At 35.6% G+C, this 23,262-nt stretch overlaps 1 protein-coding gene across 26 annotated transcripts in view; it reads left to right on the forward strand.

Annotated features, from left to right (window-relative positions):
• Positions 1–23,262, forward strand: part of BTRC (beta-transducin repeat containing E3 ubiquitin protein ligase) — a 184,952-nt gene that overhangs the window by 43,477 nt on the left and 118,213 nt on the right. For 13 of the 26 annotated variants that reach the window (XR_015749422.1, XM_087964647.1, XM_087964648.1 and 10 more), the window contains one exon: positions 11,551–11,658. The exons of 10 other annotated variants lie outside the window; for them this stretch is intronic. Coding sequence is in view for 14 of the 16 variants with exons in the window: in XM_087964647.1 (XP_087820773.1) it covers positions 11,551–11,658 (108 nt within the window). In the remaining 2 variants the exon portion in view is untranslated. Of the gene's footprint in view, positions 1–6,674; positions 6,850–11,550; positions 11,659–23,262 lie in introns of all 26 variants that reach the window. 3 more of the 26 variants (XM_087964652.1, XM_087964651.1, XM_087964659.1) reach the window with 2 other exon arrangements.

Below are 23,262 nucleotides of genomic sequence, written 5' to 3' on the forward strand. Positions count from 1 at the left end.
AATCTTTAAATCACTGATAAAAAATCCATTAAGAATTACTAAAACAATCAATTAAAAATATTAATCTTTAATCCCTTCAAGTGATGTTCCACAAATTTCTTCTCATCATCTCTCAATTCTAATATAATTTAATATGAAAGTGATATTTATTATCGCTTGCTTCTTCCTATATTTGTCTATAAACAAATATTTAAAATTTTACCATTCAGTTGTAGTCAAGAAAACCCATTAAAACCTATTTTTTAAAAGGATCATATATATATACCTTGATCGAATAAGGCAAATTTGTAAATCTTTGTTTTAAAGGTCTTAATTATTCCTTTTCGGTAATGTTGGAAAAGCTGATAGATTCTCTTTTTTCCTTTTCTCATGAAATAATATAACACATTTCTTTTGTAAATCCAAAGTAAAAAAATTGTCAAGGTCACTTTTCTGAGTTAAAAGCCACATATCCAAGTCACTCTTCTAGTTTATTATTTGTTCACCGTTTAACTATTAAAACCTCAGCAGGTTTCATTTGTAGTTCCTGTATAACATTTTTGTCAACATCATTCTTGTATCATGTCAGTTTTAAATCCATACCCAAAACACCCTGATTCTCAGTTATAACAGCGATAGCTCTGGTATTTCTTCCATTTTTATGTATAAAAAGTCTAAAGCAGAGGTGGCCAACTTTCTCCGCAAGATCATAGACTTTTACAATTATTGTGATTTTAAAATTCTTTATTGGCTAAGTGTGATTGGACACACAAGGAATTTATCTTGATGCAAATGCTCTCAGTATACATAAAAGAAATATCTTTTAGTGATATTTATATACAGTAACTATTTTATATATTTTATACGTGGTCCAAGACAATTCTTCACGCAGTGCAGACTAGGCAAGCCAAAAGGTTGGACAGCCATGCTCTTAAGGCTATGTTTTGGATACATTGTTGCCAAATTCTCCCAGAATTAAAATATTTCTCATCATTTTAGGGAATGAGAATTCTCCTTCAATACAAGCTTTTAAGTCTTTATGGCTTCCTCTAGTAACTAACCTTCAAAATCTCATCAACCTTTGCTCTCATCTAAAACATTTTCCCAGGAAGAGATTTCTTATACTTAAACTTAAATCTTCATATCTATTGGGCAGGAAGTATTCTTATAACTTTTCAAAAACCTTGTTTCTAATCAATCTGGCCCTGTAGTCCATTTTAAAAACTTTCCGGAATCAACATTCTAGTCACTCTTTCACTGCTTATTTCTAAGAAACATTTTTCTTTAAGTTTTAAACGAACATAAATCTTCTTTTGCTGCAGGTTGGAAGAATATTACCCATTGTAATAAAACTTGTCCTCTTGGAGGTTCTTAAGGTCCAAAAAGCAGGTTACACTTGCAGTTTCCAATAAAAGTGATGAAGAAGGTTATTGGACTAACTCAGTGTCCTTTTGAAAGGCTCTGAACTGTGGCTTGGGCAAAACTCTCCCTCCTTACTCCCAGAGCTCTCAAATCCTCTGGAAACTGCTCATGATAGGGAGCATCTGTAAGAAGCACTTCGATCAATCCAAAGTCCTCTCTTTTGTCTTGGGGAGCCAGTTCCTTCACCTGCTCCATGTTCCACCTTGATTGTCAGCTCCACTAAAAGTGAGGCCATCTTAGTCTGGTATTGCTTCCCTGTATCGTACAATTTCCAATAACATTAAATCTGTTCATTTATTCCTTCCTCCCATTCAAAACTCTTTTCATTTATTCAACTCTTACCCACTAGCTGAGCAGTTGCTTTCACCCATTGCCTGCCCTTGCTGACATTCTCCCGCAGTTTTGATTTTAATTACTCCCATCTATATATTTCCTTCTGTCTTTGTATGCACGAGCATATTTCTCAGTCCTCTTCTTTGGATCACAGTCTGGGATGCAAAGAGAACAAATTTGGGCTTCCAGCTTCTCTTCCAGTTGTGGCTTCTCAGATCACCATGCTTCCCTGAAAGATACTCTCCTTTTTCCACATCTCTGCCATCCTTGCTGCCCAACTTTTCCAACATGGCACAATTCTCTGCATATTATCCCTCCAGTTAGCAGATCAATTTTGTATCACCTGTTCCCTCTGTTTCCTCCATTTTTCTGTCCTTTCCCCCCTTCAGCTAAAATTGCATCATTCTCCCTCACACTTAGTGTTTGAAAAAAAAAGTAACCTTGTGACCACTCCTCCCATGCAGCTCTGTAAAGCAAGGAAAAGCTGAAGTAAGGCCATAAGCATAGTTGCAGTAACACTTAGTGACAGCTTCACTTAACAACTGAGTTGCCAATCCTAGTTGTGGTAGCTAAATGAGCTACCTGTATACTTTCCACAGGTCACCAAATCTGCATATTGTACTTGGAGAATTTTTTCACTAATTAAAGATAATAAAACTGTCAGTTTTGAGTAAATGCATCCCACTGAATGAATGTGTTTGTGTTCATATTCCATGCACAACTTTGAGCATGATAGTATGTCACATTTTTAAAATACCTGTTTAGTCAAATATGTCCATAGAAGTCTCCAATTATATAGTAACTAGAGTAAAAATTATGTAGTTTTTTAAAAGAATGTGATATACAATGTTGCTTTTTAATACCTTTTTGCAATATTTTATCCAGTAGATGATACATTGTCATTTTATTCAGCAAATGCAGAACTAAAGGATTGTAATTTGGTTGAGACAATCTGGTAGGGCTTGAGTTTAGTTGTTTTTAATTAGATATTGTGAGCACTGACTGACTAAAAATAACCACAACTTTATACTATCAGTTAAAAAGTATTATCAGAGGGATTAGTAAATGTAGTTGTGAGTCAACTGAAGAATTAGATAAAAATCCACAATATATTTTGTGGTGAATATTTCCATAAAAGTTTATAACCACTTATCCTCTCTTCTCTTTTATTTCATAAGTAATAGGGACAATTTCATATGAAGCATGCTTGAGAAAGGCCCCGCCCCTATTAGAAGGTTGGAAGAAACAGGCTTCTTGGGCCTATGCAAATAATTCAGTGAAGTGTTTCTCAAAGCAGCTATTTGTAGGCTAAGCCTGTCTGCTTCTAGGCCCTTCTGAAATCTTTTGAGTGCATATGCACGTGCCTGGAAAATACTTCCACAGGGATAATTAGTTTAATCAGGGAAAAATGCAGTACTAGAACAAAAATCTAGTTGAACTTTAAAAAAAAACAAAAAACCACACCAAATGCTGAGAACAACAACAATTCTCTAAGAGGCCTTAAGAGTAGTAACCATTCCCTTTATCTCACATTTGTTGTGTCCTTCGTCCCCCCCACCCCTCTCAGCTCTTGGGTTTAGACTGCAAGCTTGTTTGTTGGGAGCCTTTTCTTGTTTTTGCCTATGAATTATTTAATTGATACTGTTTAAGAAGTAAAATATCCAGAATTTGATGATAAGAGAAATTTCTTAAGTTGTTATCACTTGGGCTGCTTAACATCTGTGCAAAACGTTGGCAGGATTCATTTGTGGTTTTATATAACTGATGATGTACAGCTTTATTTTATCTTCCATTGGAATTCCAGTGAGGAAGAGGATGGATGCCCTTGACAAGTGCTTGAAAGTTGCTTTAGATGAACTGATTGGAAATAATTGAAGTTCAATTCAAGTAAGGTGGGGGAACAGCACTTATCTTGACAATTGATTATGGGGGTTCAAGATAAATCCAGTAAAATGCATGTCAAAGATTTCTAGATTGGATTAGTTAGATAATGCACTATATTTAAAGTTTGTTCCTAAATTTCACTAGTTATGGAATGCGTTAAGAAAAATTATGTGGAGCTCTGAATAGTTCTAGTATTTATGGAAAGAGAGGTTTTTCTCAAAATATTATGGGCAGGTTATGGCTTTTCTGTGAAATTCCTTATTGTCATTCAAATATGTATGGAATGGTGTGCTTGCAACAAAGTAACTGTTGTTGATTTGTGTTTCAGTTTATGGAATCTATAATACAGCAGGTAGTTTACCAAGGCATGATTTAAAACCCCACTTTATTTTTATGCTACTTTCTTTTCCATGCAGGGATTAAGGGATTTGTCAATCCTGTTGGATTTGAGACTCTGGATGGATTCTAAAGCATGCTGTAGGTACAAGAAATAACTGCAAAGAAATAGTTAAATAATGCCTTGGAATAAGGAAGTTTGGGTCCAATTTTTTGACTCCAATGTTGGCTTGCTGGGTGACCTCCAGAAAAGCAATTAACCTTTGTCCTTCTATAAAGGCAAAAGCAGTTATAACAACAATACAGGCACCCTGTTGTTACCACAGAGACCAGTATAGAATAAAAAGGAATTCTTTGTATGAACACTGGATAGGACTATTTATTTTTCCTATGTCAATTTATCAGTGTTTATCTGAGCCCTTTAGTAATTTCTGGATTTTTTCCTTTTTCCTTTTCAAATTAAAATACAATATTTCACATTATTTTATGTTAAAATGTGGCTCATATTTTTAACTATAACAAGAGTTAAAAACTTAAAAAAGAGAGGAAACCCCATTGGATTATATAAACTTTATGGAGAATAGAAACAGTTTGGTGACAATTTTTATAACCTAATTGGTTATTATAACCTACAAGGACAAAGGAAAAGGTGTGTCTTCCTAATTCTGGTGGATTTCCTATTTGGCAATTTAATGGGTGCTTGTTAATTAGTTTAATTCAGAATGTATTGGCTTTTTATTCTGCAATTTTTTTCCTCCTTTGTGCATTCATATATTATGCACTTGATTGCTAGTTTCAGTACCAAAAGATCCTCTACTATGTCTGTCATGTTTAACACTAGATGTTTCCATTGAGAAAGGCATAATCTTAAGTTAGAACAGTGTAGGCTATGAAATGCTTTTTGTTAGATGTTACATTTGTGTCTTCTCTCTGCCTTTGGAAAACAAGTTAAATGGACTCACCTTTTCATCCTAATCATTGGAATTATTTATGATTGTATCTACCTTTAGTGATCTTCACTGACTGTCAGTTTTCAAGGTATTGGTGTTGGCTTTTAAGGCCCTAAATGGCTTGAAGCATATGTTTTTGTTGGAGTACTGAGTTGATTATAGTGGTGATCATTGGCAGTGCCCAGAGTTAGTAGTCTGAGGGAGGAGCTTAAAATTAACTACTTTAGGAGGTATATTAAATATAGTGTCCAATCAGACCATATATTTGCTAAGAAATTTAGCTCCATCTGATGTTTTTGTTTCTTCTGTAGAGGATTTTGTATTGTAATATTGTAATTTAATGATAGTTCAGACATGTTGTATGATGTACATTTATTGTGATTATTAAATGAGAATGTTTACAAATGCAATAAAATCTTATTTTATATTTTAATAGTTGGCTTCATTTTATTTATATTAACCACTTCAGTTATCGTTGAATAGAAAATTTTTTAAAATAATACTTTTCCAGTTTTAGGAGCTCTAATGATCAGATATATGAATTTTTAGCTATTCCCTGAAGGAATCTGAGATTATTTAACAACAAAGTGAGAATTTTTGAACTAAAATCGTTTTCCTCCAAAAATAAAGATGGGAATGGGAGCATCAAAACTCAGAAAGATAAACGCAGCTTCTTGCAAAACAGCCCGTTAATTTATAGTTTAGGTATATTTTCCTCAGATTTCATAGATAAAGTGATTTAACCATTGCTTTCTTTCTCTGTTATATTGGATTTAAATAGCAAACTTAGCTAACATTTGTACTTATTGTACTGTTTCTTGTCATTGTATCTAATCAGCAGTTTTTTCCTTACTTATTCTGAAGTTAGCTGTTTTATTCAGCATGGCAAGTTCTCTAGAATTAAGCACATTTATGGTTCCAATCCTAGATACACATTAGGAAGTGTATTTAGAATTGGAACCATAAATGTGTTTAATTATCTTTCAAATGAGCTGAAGCTATAGCTTTTATCATCCCCACAACCATATGTTTGGTTGGAAAAATTGGGAACCTATGTGAAGGTCTGTATATGGAAGATGTCTAAATGATATTTTGAGACATCTGGCACATAACAATTTGGAAAATCTAAAAGATTATTACTGATTTATTGCAATGAACTGACAGTTTATCCCATAATGCAAAGATTTTAAAAGAGACAAGGTTAGAATACAGTAAAATGGGAGTATGAGTAGACTTCTTGCTAAGGAAAATACACCAATTGGCATACGGTCAGATGCTCTCAAGAATGACTTCTGGTTGGAGTTCTTTGGTGCTACAGGTAATCCTTGATTGGTCACTTATGAAGGACCCAAAACAAGTGTAATGTAATGCACTTCTGGTCATCATAAAATGTGATGCCATACCTCTTCCACGGCCATGCAATCACATTTTGGCTGCTTAGCCACTGGCTTGCCTTTATGACCAATTGCAATGTCCTGTGGTCATGTGACTATGATTTGTGACATTGTTTTCCAGTTTCTAGAATTTCTACCAATTTCTGGCATAAAGTGCTCATTCAGAGTAATGGGTTCACACTTATGACCACAGCATTTGCAGGAACAAATATCGCAGATTAGAAAGTAGAATTCCATATTAAATTCTAAGTGTTTTTATTAGCATTGAAATTCCTAAATAGCTTAGATCCTGCCTACCTGAAGGATCTACTCTTCCCTTCTAGGTTGTGAACCTTGTCTTGATAGTCTTGATAGTTTTCTAAGGATTTTTTTGCAGGTTGTGTCCTGAATGTTGGAGGCCTGCTTCAGATCAGCTGGAGCAGGGGTGTCAAACTGGCTGCCTGCAGACCGGATGCATCAAGTGCAGGCCACACCCACCCCGCTCTGCAAAGGCAAAAAAAAAGTTGTGATACGTCATGTGACATCCCGTGACACGATCAAGCTTGACACACGTGAGCTAGAGCAAGGCTTTTCTTGGGGCTTTTCCCCCTTTCTAATTCCCCTTAGAAATGTGGATTACTTAATCTCTGGCTTGTTTTAATTCTTCTTGTTTAAAGAAGAGTTTAATCATTTATTTCTACATTCAAGCCTTCTAAGTATTTATTATTTCATAATTGTGAATTTGCTATACAAAATGTATTAGGAAGTTTTAAGGCTCTTTTGTTTTTTTTAGGATTTTATTTATAATGTCAAAATTATTTGTTAGTTTCCATAGACTGGTTTCTGGCAGCATCTTCCAGGCAAATATGATAGATAGATGGATGTTCAAAGGAATCTAGATTACCCACAGTTTGCATTACATTTGCACTAATTTAGAGATAGCTATTGTAGGCTATTGATGAAAAATGTATTACAGCATGAACTTTGGTAATCTAGAGGCCACTTCATTAGTTTAATTATTATCTTCCCAGCCAAAACCACTTAAAGAGGAAATAAGGATATAGAAACTGTTAGAGAACATAGGTTTTTAGGATAAATTTGGAGGAACTAAAGTGAGGATTAGTCTGAGAGATAATTGTTTAGATAACTAACAGGAGAAAAGGCACTGTGGTATAAATAAGAAATGTTCAGGTAGCTGAAGGAGATTTAACAGTAAAGAGACCAGGCACAGGACAAATACAAAAGTGAAGAAATTGGTGTAGGATTTGGAAATGAAAAAAATACCAGTATTTAGAATTAAGGAAGGATATTATGTGGTCAGAATATGTATGTGATTTTGATAACAGAATGCTGGAGAAGGATGAATGAATGCAAAGGAAGAGTAAAATGGGACCAATCTTTTTTTTTTTTTTAATGTTTGGAGAATGAACTAAAAGGGGAATCGTATTTTAGAATGTTGTAGAGGGAGAAGCATCATTTTCTGAACGATTCAGCAAGGGCAGAGGGAACAGAAGAACCAAGGAGAAAACCAGAGATTTGTGCCTGTTAAGCTGTTTGGAGGACATAAGTAGAAAGAAACAATGGAGTGCACAGATATTGAAAAGAAATGTGAGGTGTTTGGAATTGAGTAGACAGAGCACCAAGGAGCACTTAAGTCAAATATCAGAATACTTTTGGAGAAGTAGATTAGATAGATAGAAAAAGTTATAGATAAAAAATGAAATGCTGTATAAGTCCTTAGAACTAAATCCAATGGGATTTCAGAAGAAGGAAAAACAGAAGAAGGGAAGGAGAAAGTTTGCAGCAGCCATTGGTATTTGTGTCCATTCTAAGGTACATGGAGATCAGTCTCTAGGGGGAATTCTGATGGTCATGAAATAAAACTATGGATTGAAATGTTTCAGAGGCAAGGATTTTTTTTTAATGAAAAGAAACAGCTTTGTTTAGGTCTACTACTCAGAACAAATTCCTGGGATCAAGACTGCCTTATATTAATGTTTTGGTGCTCAGCTGGTCTATCTGGGTGGATCCAGCAAGCTGGATGGAGCTGTCACAGACATGAAATCTACTCAGCATTGAGTCTAGTGCAGGGATGTCAAACCCATGTCGTCACATCTGCAGGATGTGATGTATCGGGACATTTCCCTCCTTCGCTGAACTGGATGTTGAGCACGTGATGCATCTGGCCCGCGGGCCGGGAATTTGATAGACCTGGTCTAGAGCATAGGAGCTCATACAAGAGACCAAACTATAGTACTGAAGTGGCAGAGAAGTGAAGAAAAATGAGACTGGAGTAGTAATTAAAATATTTTCCTGACAATAATTTTATGAGTATAAATTCATTAGACATATTTCCCATTTTTGCATTAAAATTGGAACACAGATCTTTTGCTGGAAGTGAGATGATGAGTGGGATGAAAAAAACCTAAGATTTTTAAAAATTATTTAAAAGTGGCTCTCGGTGTCGAACTATTTATAAAAAAGATGCTGCTCCCCAAAAGATGCTGAAATAAAGTCAGAGACAAAGGGTTACCAAGAGTAGGGCTGTAGGACAAATATCAAAGAAGATAGGGAGAAACAAGGAAGTGGCAATTTCAGACACAAATGAAAAATATAGCGGATAACATAATATTTAGAAAAAGGAAGATGGGTATAATCATGGAAATGGGGCTTGATAGATACTATGACCTTTCAATGCTACTTGCTAAAGACCTAGAAATAAAGAGGCTGATAATATTTTTTATTTCACTAACAAATTTAGTAGTCTGCACTTCATTTCATTAGATGAATAGAATGGTAAAGCCTTATTTTTAAAAAAATAAAATAAAAATGGTTGATTGAAAAAGGTGCTACCAGATTCTTGATTTTTTGGTATCAGATTAACATAGCTCTCCTACTTTTTAAAGAGTGATCAAATTTCAAACCATCTTCTTCCATTCCTCATGCAAAATAATTGCATACTAGAAATTACCTATTCCAGAGGCAGAGCAAATAGGATTATTAGTTAGTTAAATTTGCATAAAACACCAAGTCAGATTTGACTAAAACTCTGGTTTATTCATGATCCTGCACCTTCATTTGATTGCTTTTGTAAACTGCCGTAGCTAAATTGTTACAAAATTTATTAGGACAAATAACTTTTGCTAAGGAATTTTTCACATAGCATGTTAAATAGTAAAGGTGTTATATATTTCTTTAAAGTCTCTAATTCATTTTTTCTTCCTTTTTGTTTTATTATATTATTATTATTATTCCATTTTTATGTATAATGGTGAATATGCCTAATATTCCTGCTTTTTACTTTTGCATATTATGATAATTTTTTAAGATCCCCATTTTATCTGTATGGGTGCTAAGAGCCGTTGTGGTGCAGTGGTTACAAGACAGTACTGCAGGGCTAACTCTCTGCTTACTCCAGGAGTTCAATCCTGACCGGCTCAAGGTTGACTCAGCCTTCCATCCTTCCAAGGTCATTAAAATGAGATGCAGATTGTTGGGGGAAATATGCTGACTCTGTAAACCGCTTTACAGAGGGGCTGCCACAGAGAGGGGCTGCCACAGAGAGGAAGGGGTCAAGCTATATTCTAAAGCGCCTGTAGGCCAGACAAAGAATAATGGATGGAAACTGAACAAGGAGAGATTTAATCTGGAAATATGGAGAAACCTTCTGACAGTGAGAATAATCAACCAATGGAACACCTTGGCCTCGGAAGTTGTGGGAGCGCCATCACTTGAGACTTTCAAGAAGAGATTGGACTGCCATTTGTCAGAAATGGTGTAGGGTCTCCTGCTTGAGGAATTGGATTAAATGACTTCCAACTCTGATTTTCTGTTATCTGCTTAGGGGTGTAAAACACTGTGAAGCAGTATATAAGTCTAAGTGCTAGATGAATAGGAGGGGACTGAAGCTGAGTTTAACTTTTGTAGTACATCTAGTTTGCTGAATAAATTACATTTGTATGAATTCACACTTGTGCTAATTATAAACATATTCTATAATTCATGGTAACTGTATGCACAGAACAGGTAGAGTTCAAAGTAGAAGACAATCAAATTGTTGCATGCTGTAGTATACAAACCAGGTAACAGGCCCACCTGTTAGTTATGGCCAAGTAATCAAGGTCAGTTTTTGCAACAATTCAGATGTGTACAGGAGTATCATAGAGATGGAAATGTGTACAGGAGTATCATAGAGATGGAAATGTCTAAGGTTGGTGTAATGTAATGTGTAGGTTCATCTTAAAAGATTGTCAGGTGCTTTTATACTGGTAACTAGTTTAACCTAAGTATATTGTTATGAATGGAAGAGAAAACTTGTTCAGCCTTCAGCTTTTGGGACCTTTCTATCTCTGGTCTCAATTTCCAGCATATTGATACAAATGTTAATTTTATTTACTGCTAATCTGTTTTAACCCTTGAGTAGAAATAGATGATAAATATTAACAATAGTTAAGATATTGCCATTATGAAAACTAGCCATTAAGATGCACAGGGAAAGGGCCAGGTGAATTTCTATGAAGGAAAAATCAGTTAGTGAATTAGGTTTTATAATATTTGCTTTAATTAGTTGGTTAATGGGTTAAAAGAACAAGTAATTCAGTTCCACTAAAAGCATTGAATTAACTCTTTTGAATTAGAATACATTTGCAAACAAAATAGTATGAAATGTTAATGAGAAATTTAATTAGCCTTAATTGTGTGTGCAAGTAGTATGGTATTTCCTACCTTGCCCTCCTTTCTACTTTTCTCTAAGGTCACTAATGTGTGGGTGTGTGGAACCTTTTCCAGTTTCTTAACACTAACTTGTAATTTTGCTAAGAACTTAAGTTATAGGTAGTCTTCAACTTATGACTGATTATTAAACTTGGTTCAAATTTACGACAGCCTTGGAAAAAGTGACTTATGACCTATATTCACACTTACGATCATTGTACACTTACCATGGTCATGTGATTGTAATTCAGGTGTTGGATAACTGGCTTGCATCATGACTGATTTCAGTCTCCAGCAGTCACAGGGTTACCTTTTTTGCCAATTTCTAGCAAAAAGTACCCAATGGGGAAACTGGATCTCCTAACTACCACAGTGATTTATTTAATGACCATTATTAAAAATTAGGTCTGACTGACTTATGACTGCAACAACTCATGTCAGAAATTCCTGTCCCAATTGTGGTCATATGTCAATGACTACCTGTACAGACATAGAAATTCCTATATTCTGTACCATCCTGTTTCATACAGTCCCATCTCATAGTTGTCCTTTCTCTGCAGTGTTCTATGCCCCGGTCTCTTTGGCTGGGCTGCTCCAGCCTGGCGGACAGCATGCCCTCACTGCGATGCCTGTATAACCCAGGGACTGGCACACTCACAACTTTCCAGGTACTTTCTCACTCTGTCTCTCTCTCTGGGTGTCTGAGGTTTGTGCTCCTGCTCGTTTTCATAACTTCTTTCATCATTATTATAATTGCTAGTGCTAGTGCTTTTGCAAGTATGTCATTCCAGCTATTCATGTTGCACATATCCAGAGTTGGCCACTAACACAGAAAGATTGATGGTTCAGATAGAAATATTTTTGCTAAGATCCCATAAGAAGATACAGTGCTGACCCTTGCAAATTAGGTATAGTTTAGAAAAATTGGCCTGGTTTTCCTCTTCTGAGGAGGACAGGAAGCCATTAGATATTTAGATTAGAATATAAAATATGGTAAGAATTGGTACTTCATATTCAAGCTGTCTGATTTCTGGCTTGTGCTGTTATTCTTGCTTTCCTAGTGGTGTATTGATAATGGAAGAAGGTAGACAGATACTCTTAATGGTCATAAGTTCTGGAATATTTTACTTCTCTCCCTTCTGTCTATCCCCTATTCTATTTACACCCCTACTGCACACAGAATCAAAGGAACATTTCTGGAGAGCGGCTTTTGCCTTTCCTGAGATTGAAATTAAAACATTCTTAATGAGAAGCTTAAAAAAACCCCTAAATTACTAGTTTACCTTATGCTTTATTTCTATGTACCCTGTTTCTCCAACAATACGGCCTCCCCCGATAGGAGGTCCCAGCATGTTTTATAGGCATAAAATGAAATTAAGCCCCTCCCCCCAAATTAAGGCCTATATTAAAACATGCGAAATGGGGGGGAATGGGGGCTTGCCGTTAGGAAGTACTTTTTTTTTTTTTAAACAAGTTTTATTTTCAAGACAAACAATACATAGATACACATAAAACAAAACATAAAAGCATAAAAAATCTCTTATCTGAAAGTTGATTAGTCCCGGGTTAAAACTCTTGGTACAGACACAAATTCAAATTCATATTCATTTTACATACCATTTCATATCTTATTAACATTTTCAGTTTTCTATATGTCTTCTCCTCTCCTTTAAATTTTCTCAATTTTATTTTATTTTATTTATCTCCTCTCAATTCATATCATAATATTTATTATTCTTTGTCTGTTCTATTCCAGCCAGCCCTTTATTTTCCTTCTTTTTTAAAAAAAAAAAAAAAAACTTCTCCTGTACACTATATGGAGTATGATGCCTTTATCTCTTTCCCCTACATTTATAATACTTAATATAAAACACATGACATATATTGGGATTCTGTCTGGTACATTCTAAAATTATACTATATTATCAAAAATAATACAAATCTATTCATTAGTATTAATATTCATTCATATCTTAAACATTTAAATCGTTACTTTTCAATTAAATCACATACTTTTATGGGAGCCCTATTTTCCATAGTTATATATTATATCCCTCATCATATATTATAGCTCATTATTTCATTAAAAAGTACCGCCATTAGGAAGTACTTTTGTTGCACACCCGGATATGGTGCTGCCTGAGTTGACCCCGATACGAAGTGCCCAACCAACGCCGAGGTCAACATCCAAGCCATCGCCACCCGCCCACCCAAAGATGCAAGGGAGGGAATTAAGTCACCCCCGAAAAGACAGCCTAGCCATTTTTTCGGGGCTCAAAAAAAAAATAAGACCCGGCCTTATTATATGAGAAACACAGTAATTCTTATACACATTAAAAACTTTATTTCTATCTGGCAATAATTCTTTGAGGAAATAAAAAAGCAGACCTCACATTAACTTTTAAAATCTTGGTTTGCAGCTCCTAGATATTTCAGACTTTCAATTTATCCCACTGTTTAATTATATGGCTTTTTCACATAATCATTTTCAGCTAGGTTAAAGCACTCTTCTCCAACCTGGTGTTTCTAAACATACTGATATCCTGGATTACAGTTTCTTTTATTGTCATTAAAATGGAAATATATAGGGAGTATAAGAATCCGTATATGCACTAGATGATAACAAAGAGTTATCTGATGTTTGCTGTCATCATGTGGTTATGTGGAGTTTTGCAGGTCAGATATGATAGTCAAGTCTGTCTTAATCTATAAAAATCTATTGAGATATACATGGTCTGAATTTATTCTTGAATCCCTAACCAAATTTATTATAAACAAAGTGCAAAAATGAAAATAGAGAATTTTTTATTCATCTTAATTTTTATTCTATCCTTGAATCCAGAGTATAAATCATAAAAACAGTACTAACACAATCTTAACGATCATAACAATAACGAAATACAATATGGTAGGAGAGTTATATTTTCTTGATTTCTGAAGTATACATTGAACACATGATGTCCAATCAGTGTATATAAATGTCGTAAGATATTTTCTATTTATCAAAAGATCAGCAGACATAAATGCCAACCTTATCAGTGCTTACTAAAGTGCCAGCATTGTTGGGAAACATATTTCTACCATGGCATTTTCGTGATCATGGGTTTTTATCTTTATGTTATGTGAAATTCAAGAGACTCTACAAATAAGAGTCATATGATATTCAGATGAAATTTATACAAAAATGCAGAGCTTTCAGGACAAATTATACTATTCAGAAGATCAAGACTTTATTAAGTGATACTATAATGAGCAGGCAAATATTGTAATTTACAAATTGATCTTTTAGATAGTCCTCAATTTAGGATCACCATTGGGACTAGCAGTTGTTAAGTGAGGTGTCACTTGACAGCTTCACTCACCAATCACAACCCAGCAATTCCTCCTTGCTGTTGTTAAGTGAGAATTGTGGATCATTAAGTGGATGGAGTCCCAGATAAAGAACCAAGGAGTGCTTCAGGGGTAGGGAGAGGCCCTGCCAGGCTGCATGCTAGTTGGGATGCTATTATAGTGTGATGAAAGCAGAGGAAAGCTTTGAAAATAAGCCAGGCCAACCCTAGAAGCCTCAGTCCCAGCCTAGCCCAGCAGCATGATGAAACACACCATGCCTGGAAGTGCCAAATGCTTAGGAAGCTCCAGGGTGCAACACAAAGCAGCCATACTCCAAATGCCTGGGAAGCCTCCATAGTGGTGTATAAAGCAGCAATCCTGTGGGAAATGAATGCCAAATGCCTTGGCAACCATGTGCTTTGCAAGGAAATGCCCTTTTCCAGCAAAACTCCCAATGGATAGCACCTGAGCACTTTCCTGCAAGAAGGGAAGAATCCAATGGTTGTCACTGTCCAGCAGCTAAGAAAAGAGCAATTGAGTGCAACAGCTGACTCTTTCTTGGCTTTGGTTTGACTTCCTCAGGGTTAAAAGCACCAAGCAGATCTCCTGTGGAATCAAGAGATCTCACCTCTAGCAATCTATTTAGTGGTTTCCATGCAAATTCCTTGGTTGCCAGGAATAAAAGTCCCAATTGCATAAGGAGTAGAAGATTGCAATGAAGTGAAGAGGATGTCAGGTTTCCAAGTTATGAAATCCATTTAAAAAGAATAAAACAAAGTCCCTCTTCCAGGACAATTTCTTTTATTTTGGAAAGCATCAAATTGGCAAAGTCTGTGGTAATTCCAGATTTGACACAACCCAGAATTACCCCATTATTAGAAGTTAGAAACAACCCCCAAAAGTCACATTCTCCAATAGAAGTAATTCAACGTTACTTGATGTCATAAATCTCCACCTCAAGGGGCCTAAGCATGGACAGCTCATTTTCCCACAGGAAGAAAAATCACCTAGCCTAAACAACTCTCTCCATCTCCACTCCTCCCCATTTAGGAATGTGGCAAGCCCAAAACCCTTCCCGCCATGGCAGTGAAAGTAAGAAAAATAATATATACTAAACCTAACTAAAATAGCTACACATATGTCAATTTCGGGCTTGATAGAGACACTGGGGCTAAGGGATTGCCTATCCTTTTTTTCCCCTTAGCCAGCTCCAGCCCCACCCAGGAAACTGGCAAAAAGGGGTGTTGAAGGGCTGTCTTTAGTATTTCTTTTTCAACGCATAAGCAGCCAGGGTGGCTACACCTCATAAAAAAGGGCATAGGTGGGTGGAGTTACAACACGCCTGGGGTTGTAAGTGCTAACAAGCACCACATTTTGGTCACGTGACCATGGTGTTGCTGCAACGGCCAAAACTTGAGGTATCAGTTGTGATTCATATTTCTCCATCTGTAATTTAATCACTGAATGAATGATGCTAAGCCTGGGAATACGTGTATTTGTGTTTAGCTGGAGTTGTACAATACAGCTAATCCTCAGCTTATGACCACAGTTGGAACCAGAGTTTCTATTGTTAAGCAAGGTTGCTGTTAAGTGAGTTGGGTCCAATTTTACAACTTTTTTTTTTTTCTGCCACAGCTGCAGTTGTTAAATGAATCAAGCTGTTGTTAATAAAATTCACCCCCCCTCCCCCGATTGATTTTGCTGGTTGAAAGCTGACTGGAGGGTTGCAGACGGTGATCATAGTACCCTGGGATTCTGCAGCAATTGTAAATACATGCTGGTTACCAAGCTCCTGAATTTTGATCCCACCACCATGCAGATGCTGCGGAGTTGCAAGTGCAAAGGCCGATTTTAAATTGTTTTTTTCAGGGCCATTGTAACTTTCAAATGGTCATAAAATGAATGGTTGTAGATTGAGGAGTCTCTGTACTATATGTAATGTATATCAGTAGGAAGTATTGATATGCATTATATGTCAATTTATATATCATTTTCTTCCATTTTCTCATTTTGAAAGATATATGTGTTCAGGTATGTATATGAAAGAGATTCCTCTTATAACTGTTTGTTATAAGAATCTGTCTACCCAAGAGACACAAAATTGAAAAATTTAGAAGTAATTGAGGTTATTTTTACATTTATTGCAAAACAAGATAAAATAATATGTGTCTAAAAAAAAAGGCAGTTTCCCACAAGATAGTCTTAATCTTCCCATAGACTCTAATTGATTTTGGGCGTTTTCACTCCTCCTTAGTTTTTAATTAATAAGGCAAAATGACACTCTTGATTTCCTTTCACAATCCTAGTTTTTTGTTTTAAAACCTCTGAATTAAATATAAGGCTGTGCAATGAAATTATTATTTTAGGAGAATTATAAGCATGAGTTATAAGCTACAAATGAAAGCAAGAAAATCTGAATGATTATATGTTGGCTTCCAAGAGAAATATGTGAGACATGATGTATCAGAACATTAAATAAATTTGTGGTAACAGAAATCTGTGCCATCAGTACCTGGGGAAACCTCATGGAACAGCTGCTTCATCATGTTTCTGACATTCATGAATCATTGTGACAGTTAGTTGGGTAAATCCATAGATTGTGGCCAAGAATACAAGATTTGATTTGATTTTAAATCTGGCTTCTTGCCTTGAGTGATGTGAAAATAATGCTGACGCATCTTAGATCATTCCATGGAAGCTCCTATAGTTGAGCTAGTATTCAGCACTGATAGACTTTAAGATGTCGGCTCATTTACTTGGCTATCTGGCACAACTTTCAGAAATAGGGAATTAATATGTCTCATGCAAAATTGGTGTTATACATGGTAACTGTAATGGCAAATTTGACTTGTTTGATTAGGGAAAAGACAAGTACATTTATTAGTGACTGAAAACCCTTTCTGGACCTTTCTGGGGGGGAAATGAACTGGTGATTTATAGGATTGATGATTGGAAAGGATAAAATATAGGAAGAATCATGATGCAACCTTAAAGTGGGAGAATTTGTAACTGCTGCAAAGATGATCAGAAGCCACTTCTTTATACTTTATTTTTCTTTTCTGTTTCTTTTCTTTATTTAGTTACCTTGAGGTATGTTGGGGGGAGTGTATACATTTATCAAATAAATAAACAAACAAATAAATAAAATCTATTCACCATTTTTCTGTGCTCTTTTTTCTTTTTCTTAAATTTGCATTGTTTTTCTATTACATAAAATTAATATCTATCAATAAAATTAATTAAAGAAATAGGGACATTTTATTTCTTTTTCAATATGGAGAAATATAGGCTAGAATTTAATTATCTTCATATATTTCTGCCTTGATTTGTATAGATTGAATAAATCCAAGATTGTATTTGTGTCTGGATTCTAGTTTTAGAAAGTTGATTGGCAATTTGTGACAGCATTAATTATTTGTATTCGATACCTCTTTTTTATAAATGATTTTTAATAGATTAAATGATTTGTATCTTTTTAATTTCTATAAATGATCTTTGTAAGGTAGATATTCATTATATATCTTCAGTTTATATTTTATCTCTAAGAGATAAAATATAAACTGAAGAGCACTTGAGAAGCTTAAGGTTAAAAAGATTACAAATATGAAGGGTTAATAGAAGAGAATATATGTATGGCTGAATTGTGAAGATCTTGGTGTTCTCTGAGCTTGGTTGTTTGCTTATAGACATTTCATTAACTGACTAGGTAAATATCATTAGTGCTAGAAGGGTTTGACCTCTGTTTATATACAGTACCTTACCCTTTACAAGGATAGGCTTAATTCTCAATGAAAAAAAATGAAATATATGCTAGTGAAGTATAGATTGGTATCATCTGTGTTGTGGGTATGTATGAAAATTGTAATGTACAGGTTTGTGGTAATTCCATGTTAGGAATCCTTATGTGAATTTTGTGGACAGTGATGTGATTTAGGAGAAGATTCTTTATTTCACAAGTGTTTCATACAGATATGTAAGTATGCCTGCCTTAAATTAGTTAAAAGAAATGAGGTGGGGAAAGCAAAAGGGAAATAAAACAACTATTTGGGCATTTCAAATACATCTTCAAACACTGTATATAGAAAGTTTATGCAAATATTTCAGTGAAGAGTTACCATATTTCATTATAATGATCAATGCATGGTCTAAGTCTATAAGTATATCTAATATAACTTTTTTGTCTTATTATTTGTTACATTTTTGTTGCTCTGCATGGTGTTGCTTGCTCAATATGTGTATGCAACAAAAGATATCTTTTGTTGCATACAGATATCTTAACTCTCTTGTATTAGGTAGTTTACCAGTTGCTGTAATAGAAGGCCAGCCCCCACTTAATTTTCTGAGCATTGGATTCAAGGATAGTTACAAAAGATTCTAAAGAAGGTAACAGATTCTGGGAATGCAAGGACTACGGTTAAACATAAGATTTTGTCGTTTGGTTCCTGGAGTAAGTAAGATATCCTTAAAATTTTGGTTGAATTGAGCTTGCCATTTAGGTAGTGCAAATACTTGAGTTATTGTTATCTTTATTATTTATTAAACTTATTTACTGCCCATTTCACGGGTGAGATGACTCTAGGAGGCTTACATTACAATAACATTAGAGTTTAAGTCATAAATGATGGCAGGTCGACAGAAATGATATCTGTTTAAAGTCTTATTTTTTGCATACTTGGATGAGAACACTTTATATTTAACTTTATTCAGCTTAAAGTATGAAAAGTTGCTAATGGTTTATACCTGCTTTTTGAACCTTTTTGCAGTTAATCTGTTGCTCAAACAAGTTTTCTTAGGATTTTGAACAAGATGGCAAAGTGATACCTCCATACTAATAACAATCCCTGAGCATTTCAGAAACATAGAAGTAAAATTTGCAAAATTCCTTTTTGATTTGATAGCTTCAAATTGTCAGTTTTTAGGAGGGGGGGGATGCAATTTTAGCAGGACAGGAATGAATTTATTTATTAGAAATGCCTGAGATTGAGTTTTGTTCTCTTGGCTTATTTTGAATGTGGTTGTGGATTGAAACAAGTTTTAGAGATGAATTTAAAAACATTTTTATTTCTTCCGACCCTCTAGTCATACACTCTTTGTCTTGCTCTCTTAAAAATAAGATTTTTTTCAATAATTTAGCATAGATACTCTCAGGGATTAAGCTTTTCTTTTAATACATGCTAAGGGCATGAAGGGTATCAGTAGACTTTTCTCGTGTTATTGTAGAAGTTGCAACCTCGAGGGCTGCTTAATCCCTGCTGATTGTGAAATTATTTACATCATTGTCCATAATTTTTTATTGGATAGTTGTATTTTTAGCACACTGTTTACTATTTATTCTTCTGGAGAGCACCTAATTTTTTCTTTTCCAGTGAACTTGCTCAAGCAATAAGCGTTCAAGCAATAATTTTGTCCCTTTCTTTTTTTTTTTTTTCTTTTCTTTTCTTGTTCATATATTTTCTTGTTCATATTTAATACAAAAAAAATACTGTTACTAATGAAACAAGTCATGTTCTGGCATGTAGCTAGTTTAGCATCTGCAATAAAAGTGACATCTTTTGATAAAAAAAGTAAAGTTTTCTATTAATACAGGATGTTTCTTGCATATAATTGGAAGTTTCCTGTATATAATTGGAAGTATTCCTTGAGCAGAATATCCATCAGGGTAGTAAAAAGATGGCCTTTATTTGTCTGAAGTCTATATAGCTTTGTCCACTCTGATTTGCTGTGGCAGCACTGTTAAAAATCTACAAGTTATTTGTGCTGAGATTATTATAGTAGGCTCTGATTTCAAGTGCTAGCAATCTATGGCCATGGCTTCAGCCCCCCAACTGAATGTACTTGTCCCCATTTATGAATGTACTTAGATGGCTCCCAACTGTTTACAAGACAGCAGAGGTGAGATCTTTGATTGACAAGTTAGAAATGCATTCGATCATTCCTTCTGCCAGTCTCTGGTTCATGCTGTTAAAAATGTCAGCCTCTCCAAGTTTGAATGGCAGCCTGAGGGCTTCCAAAGCTTTTTGTTTTCTGAGATGGAAACACAAATTGGATGTGTGCCTGAGTGCACCATCCTAGGCTGTAATTTCATCTTTTAGCTAAGAACCACAAGGTACATGAACAAAGCACCCTGTAAACAATAATACTGGAGAAAAAAATAAACAAGGTCGTGTTCCTTGTACGTTGATCCACCAGTGTCTTGACCTCTATCACATTGAACATCTCCTCTCTGATTGCTGCTCCCTCTGGCATTTCAATGAGAAGGAGAGGCTGACAAAGGGGATTTATCAAGATTTAAAGTTGCAGTGGCATTGCACATTTCTTGTATTGGCTATGAAATATTGAACCACCATACTTCTGGCATTCAGTTTTAAACATTGGTCTTAAAAATTACATATATTTAAAGTTCTTTAAGGCCTTTCTTTTCTTCTCATTATCAATTCCCAAAGAAGCTAAATGTAGTGACAGATAATACTGAAAACAAATAAGCATTTGATATTCATATTTACATGCATCTGTTGTGGATAAAGCTTAGCTTTCCAATTATTAGCTATCCAGTGAAACTGACTATGCATTTTGCTATGTAGTGGAATGAGTGAGAGCATCTTATCTGAGGGAATATGTAGTTGAAGTTCATATGTTGTAGATACAATAATACAAAGGGAAAAGCTTATGTCATGCAGTCTCCCCAAGCTAGTTACTTTCCAATGCGTGTTCTGACCTAGGCTTCACAAAATCATGAAACAGACTCCTTGTCCTGACAAAACCCCTTTTTATTAGGCTAATGTGAATTCCTATCATTCACATCCAGCAAAATCCCGGCAAACAGTCTTTCAAGGGTGAATTACAACCACAGATCTTATCAGACTTGGAGAGTTGCCAGGCCGATAGCTTCCAAGCACAACGCAGGAAAATACTTGGCAAGGAGTCTTTGAGAGTCACAAATAAATCTTCACACTAATTAAACGAACTAATTGTCTCCTGCAAACACCACTCCCCTTTCGCTCCTCTTTATTCCCTAGGGGAGGCGCCATTCACCTTCCACCTGTGCCTTTACTCCTGAGTTGACCCTTGTTCCTTAACTGTTCCCTTCTCCTGGCAGCCTCCGAAGGCAGCTGTTGGCCATGGCCCCATCTCTGCCTCCGACGCAGAGCATTCATCAGAGCCTTCCCCTGACTCCAGGACTGGCCCATGTTCTTCCCCAACCTCCTCACTGTCTGAGGCTTCGCTGGCTGCTGGCAGGCCACAACACTGTGTTAGAATACCTTATAATTTTTGAATGGCATCGTCTCTGGTGAAATCCATCATGATCAGAGGAGAACAATTGAGGGTGGGGGAGCACAGGAGACATCTTAGTAGTGATTAAGGTTCCAGGCTGGAATAAGGTTCCAGGCTGGAAACTGGGAGGCCTTGAGGCCTAGTCTTGCCTTATGTGCAAAGTTATCTGAATGATTTTGAGCTAGTCGCTGTTTTATAGACTGGCTTGAATGAGTGCGTGTATGTATTGACACATGAACATGCACGCATGCATGCGCGTGAGCACACACACACACACACACACACACACACAGATGATTGAGGGGAAAGTACAACTGATAAAATAACATAGCAATTCCAAAGAAATAAGTGTCTGTAATTTCTTTAACAAAAAATAGAGCCATTTACTTCCTATTTTCTCCATGTCTGCCAAATATAGATTTTCTTCCTTTCTTTGTTATAAGATAGAAAGTTATGCATAGGTATTACGACAAATGACATATGTAAGAACAACTGGATGGAATACAGATATTCTTAAAGTTAATCCCACATTTCTGAGGCTTGTGAACATCAGCTTAATGATATTGGAAAGCTACACAATGTAGTAATTGATTTTTTTTTTGAATTGCACATTACACTAACTGAATTAGGGCCAGTTTTTGTATGGGTGTGGATATGCATGCATGTTTTGAAATTAGCAAATCCAGAGCTATGTGAGAAAGTAAGAAAATGGAGAGGAATTAGGAAATAGAGTATCCTTTGCTGCTACCTAATGGCAATTCTTGGTACTGTCTGACTTCTAAAGGGATAATATATTCTTTAGTTAAGTAAAATAAATGATATTGTAGTGACCAATTAGAGCACAGATTCTACTAAGCAAACTACCATTGTTTTTTACTGTCTCTTCATGCCAACTTCTCAAAAATATAGTAATAGGCTATATTTTATTAGGTATAGAGAATGTAAATATTCACAGATTATTTACATTTCAAAGGAGGGAATTGTTCTAATATGTGCCACATAGAAGATGCATATTCAATCTACAAAAAAATGTTGACCATTGTCTGAAAACTAAAAGTTTGCTCATTTCTTAAAATATAGCTGCTAACTCCAGCTGCTAGTATTAAACAAGGGTGTATTTTAGTGTGTTGGCTGTTTTACCTCTACATTGGGGCATTTAATTTTCTATTTAATATTAGAAACTGGGACTGTTCTGGGGGGCTAAATCAATAGACTGAACTTCATTCTGCTTAATATGGCTGCTAGCTTCCGGTTGCCACTTGCCTGTCAGGCTGCAGTGGGTTGCTGGGCTCAGGTCCCGTCACACAATGATTTCATTTGGCTGTGCCAGGTGAGGGATGACCACTGCACAGGTGTACTTTCTTTCCTTGCCCTCCTGCAGCTGCCAGCAGACAACAAGTGCACAGCAACTGCGCAGAGCTGGACCTGATTCAACTTTTCCCCTTGTGGCATACTTATTTACATTTGATTTGTAATTTGCTACTAACCTCACATGGGCTGGGGATAGCCAAAGGGCTGGATGTGGCCCAGCAGCTGTAAAGGCCCAGATCTGCTCTACATCAATAGGCTCAAACTTCAAATATTTGGAATTGTTAATCCAGGCTACAAACTCCTGCAGAGCCCAAATCTATTCTTTAAAAAAACTTTAAAAGAAATGTAGCTGTCGGCTT

The sequence above is a fragment of the Notechis scutatus genome, chromosome 4 (assembly GCF_049901735.1).
Source record: "Notechis scutatus isolate UNSWTSFEM ecotype Mainland chromosome 4, rNotScu1.2, whole genome shotgun sequence".
NCBI classification, from domain to species: Eukaryota; Metazoa; Chordata; class Lepidosauria; order Squamata; family Elapidae; genus Notechis; species Notechis scutatus.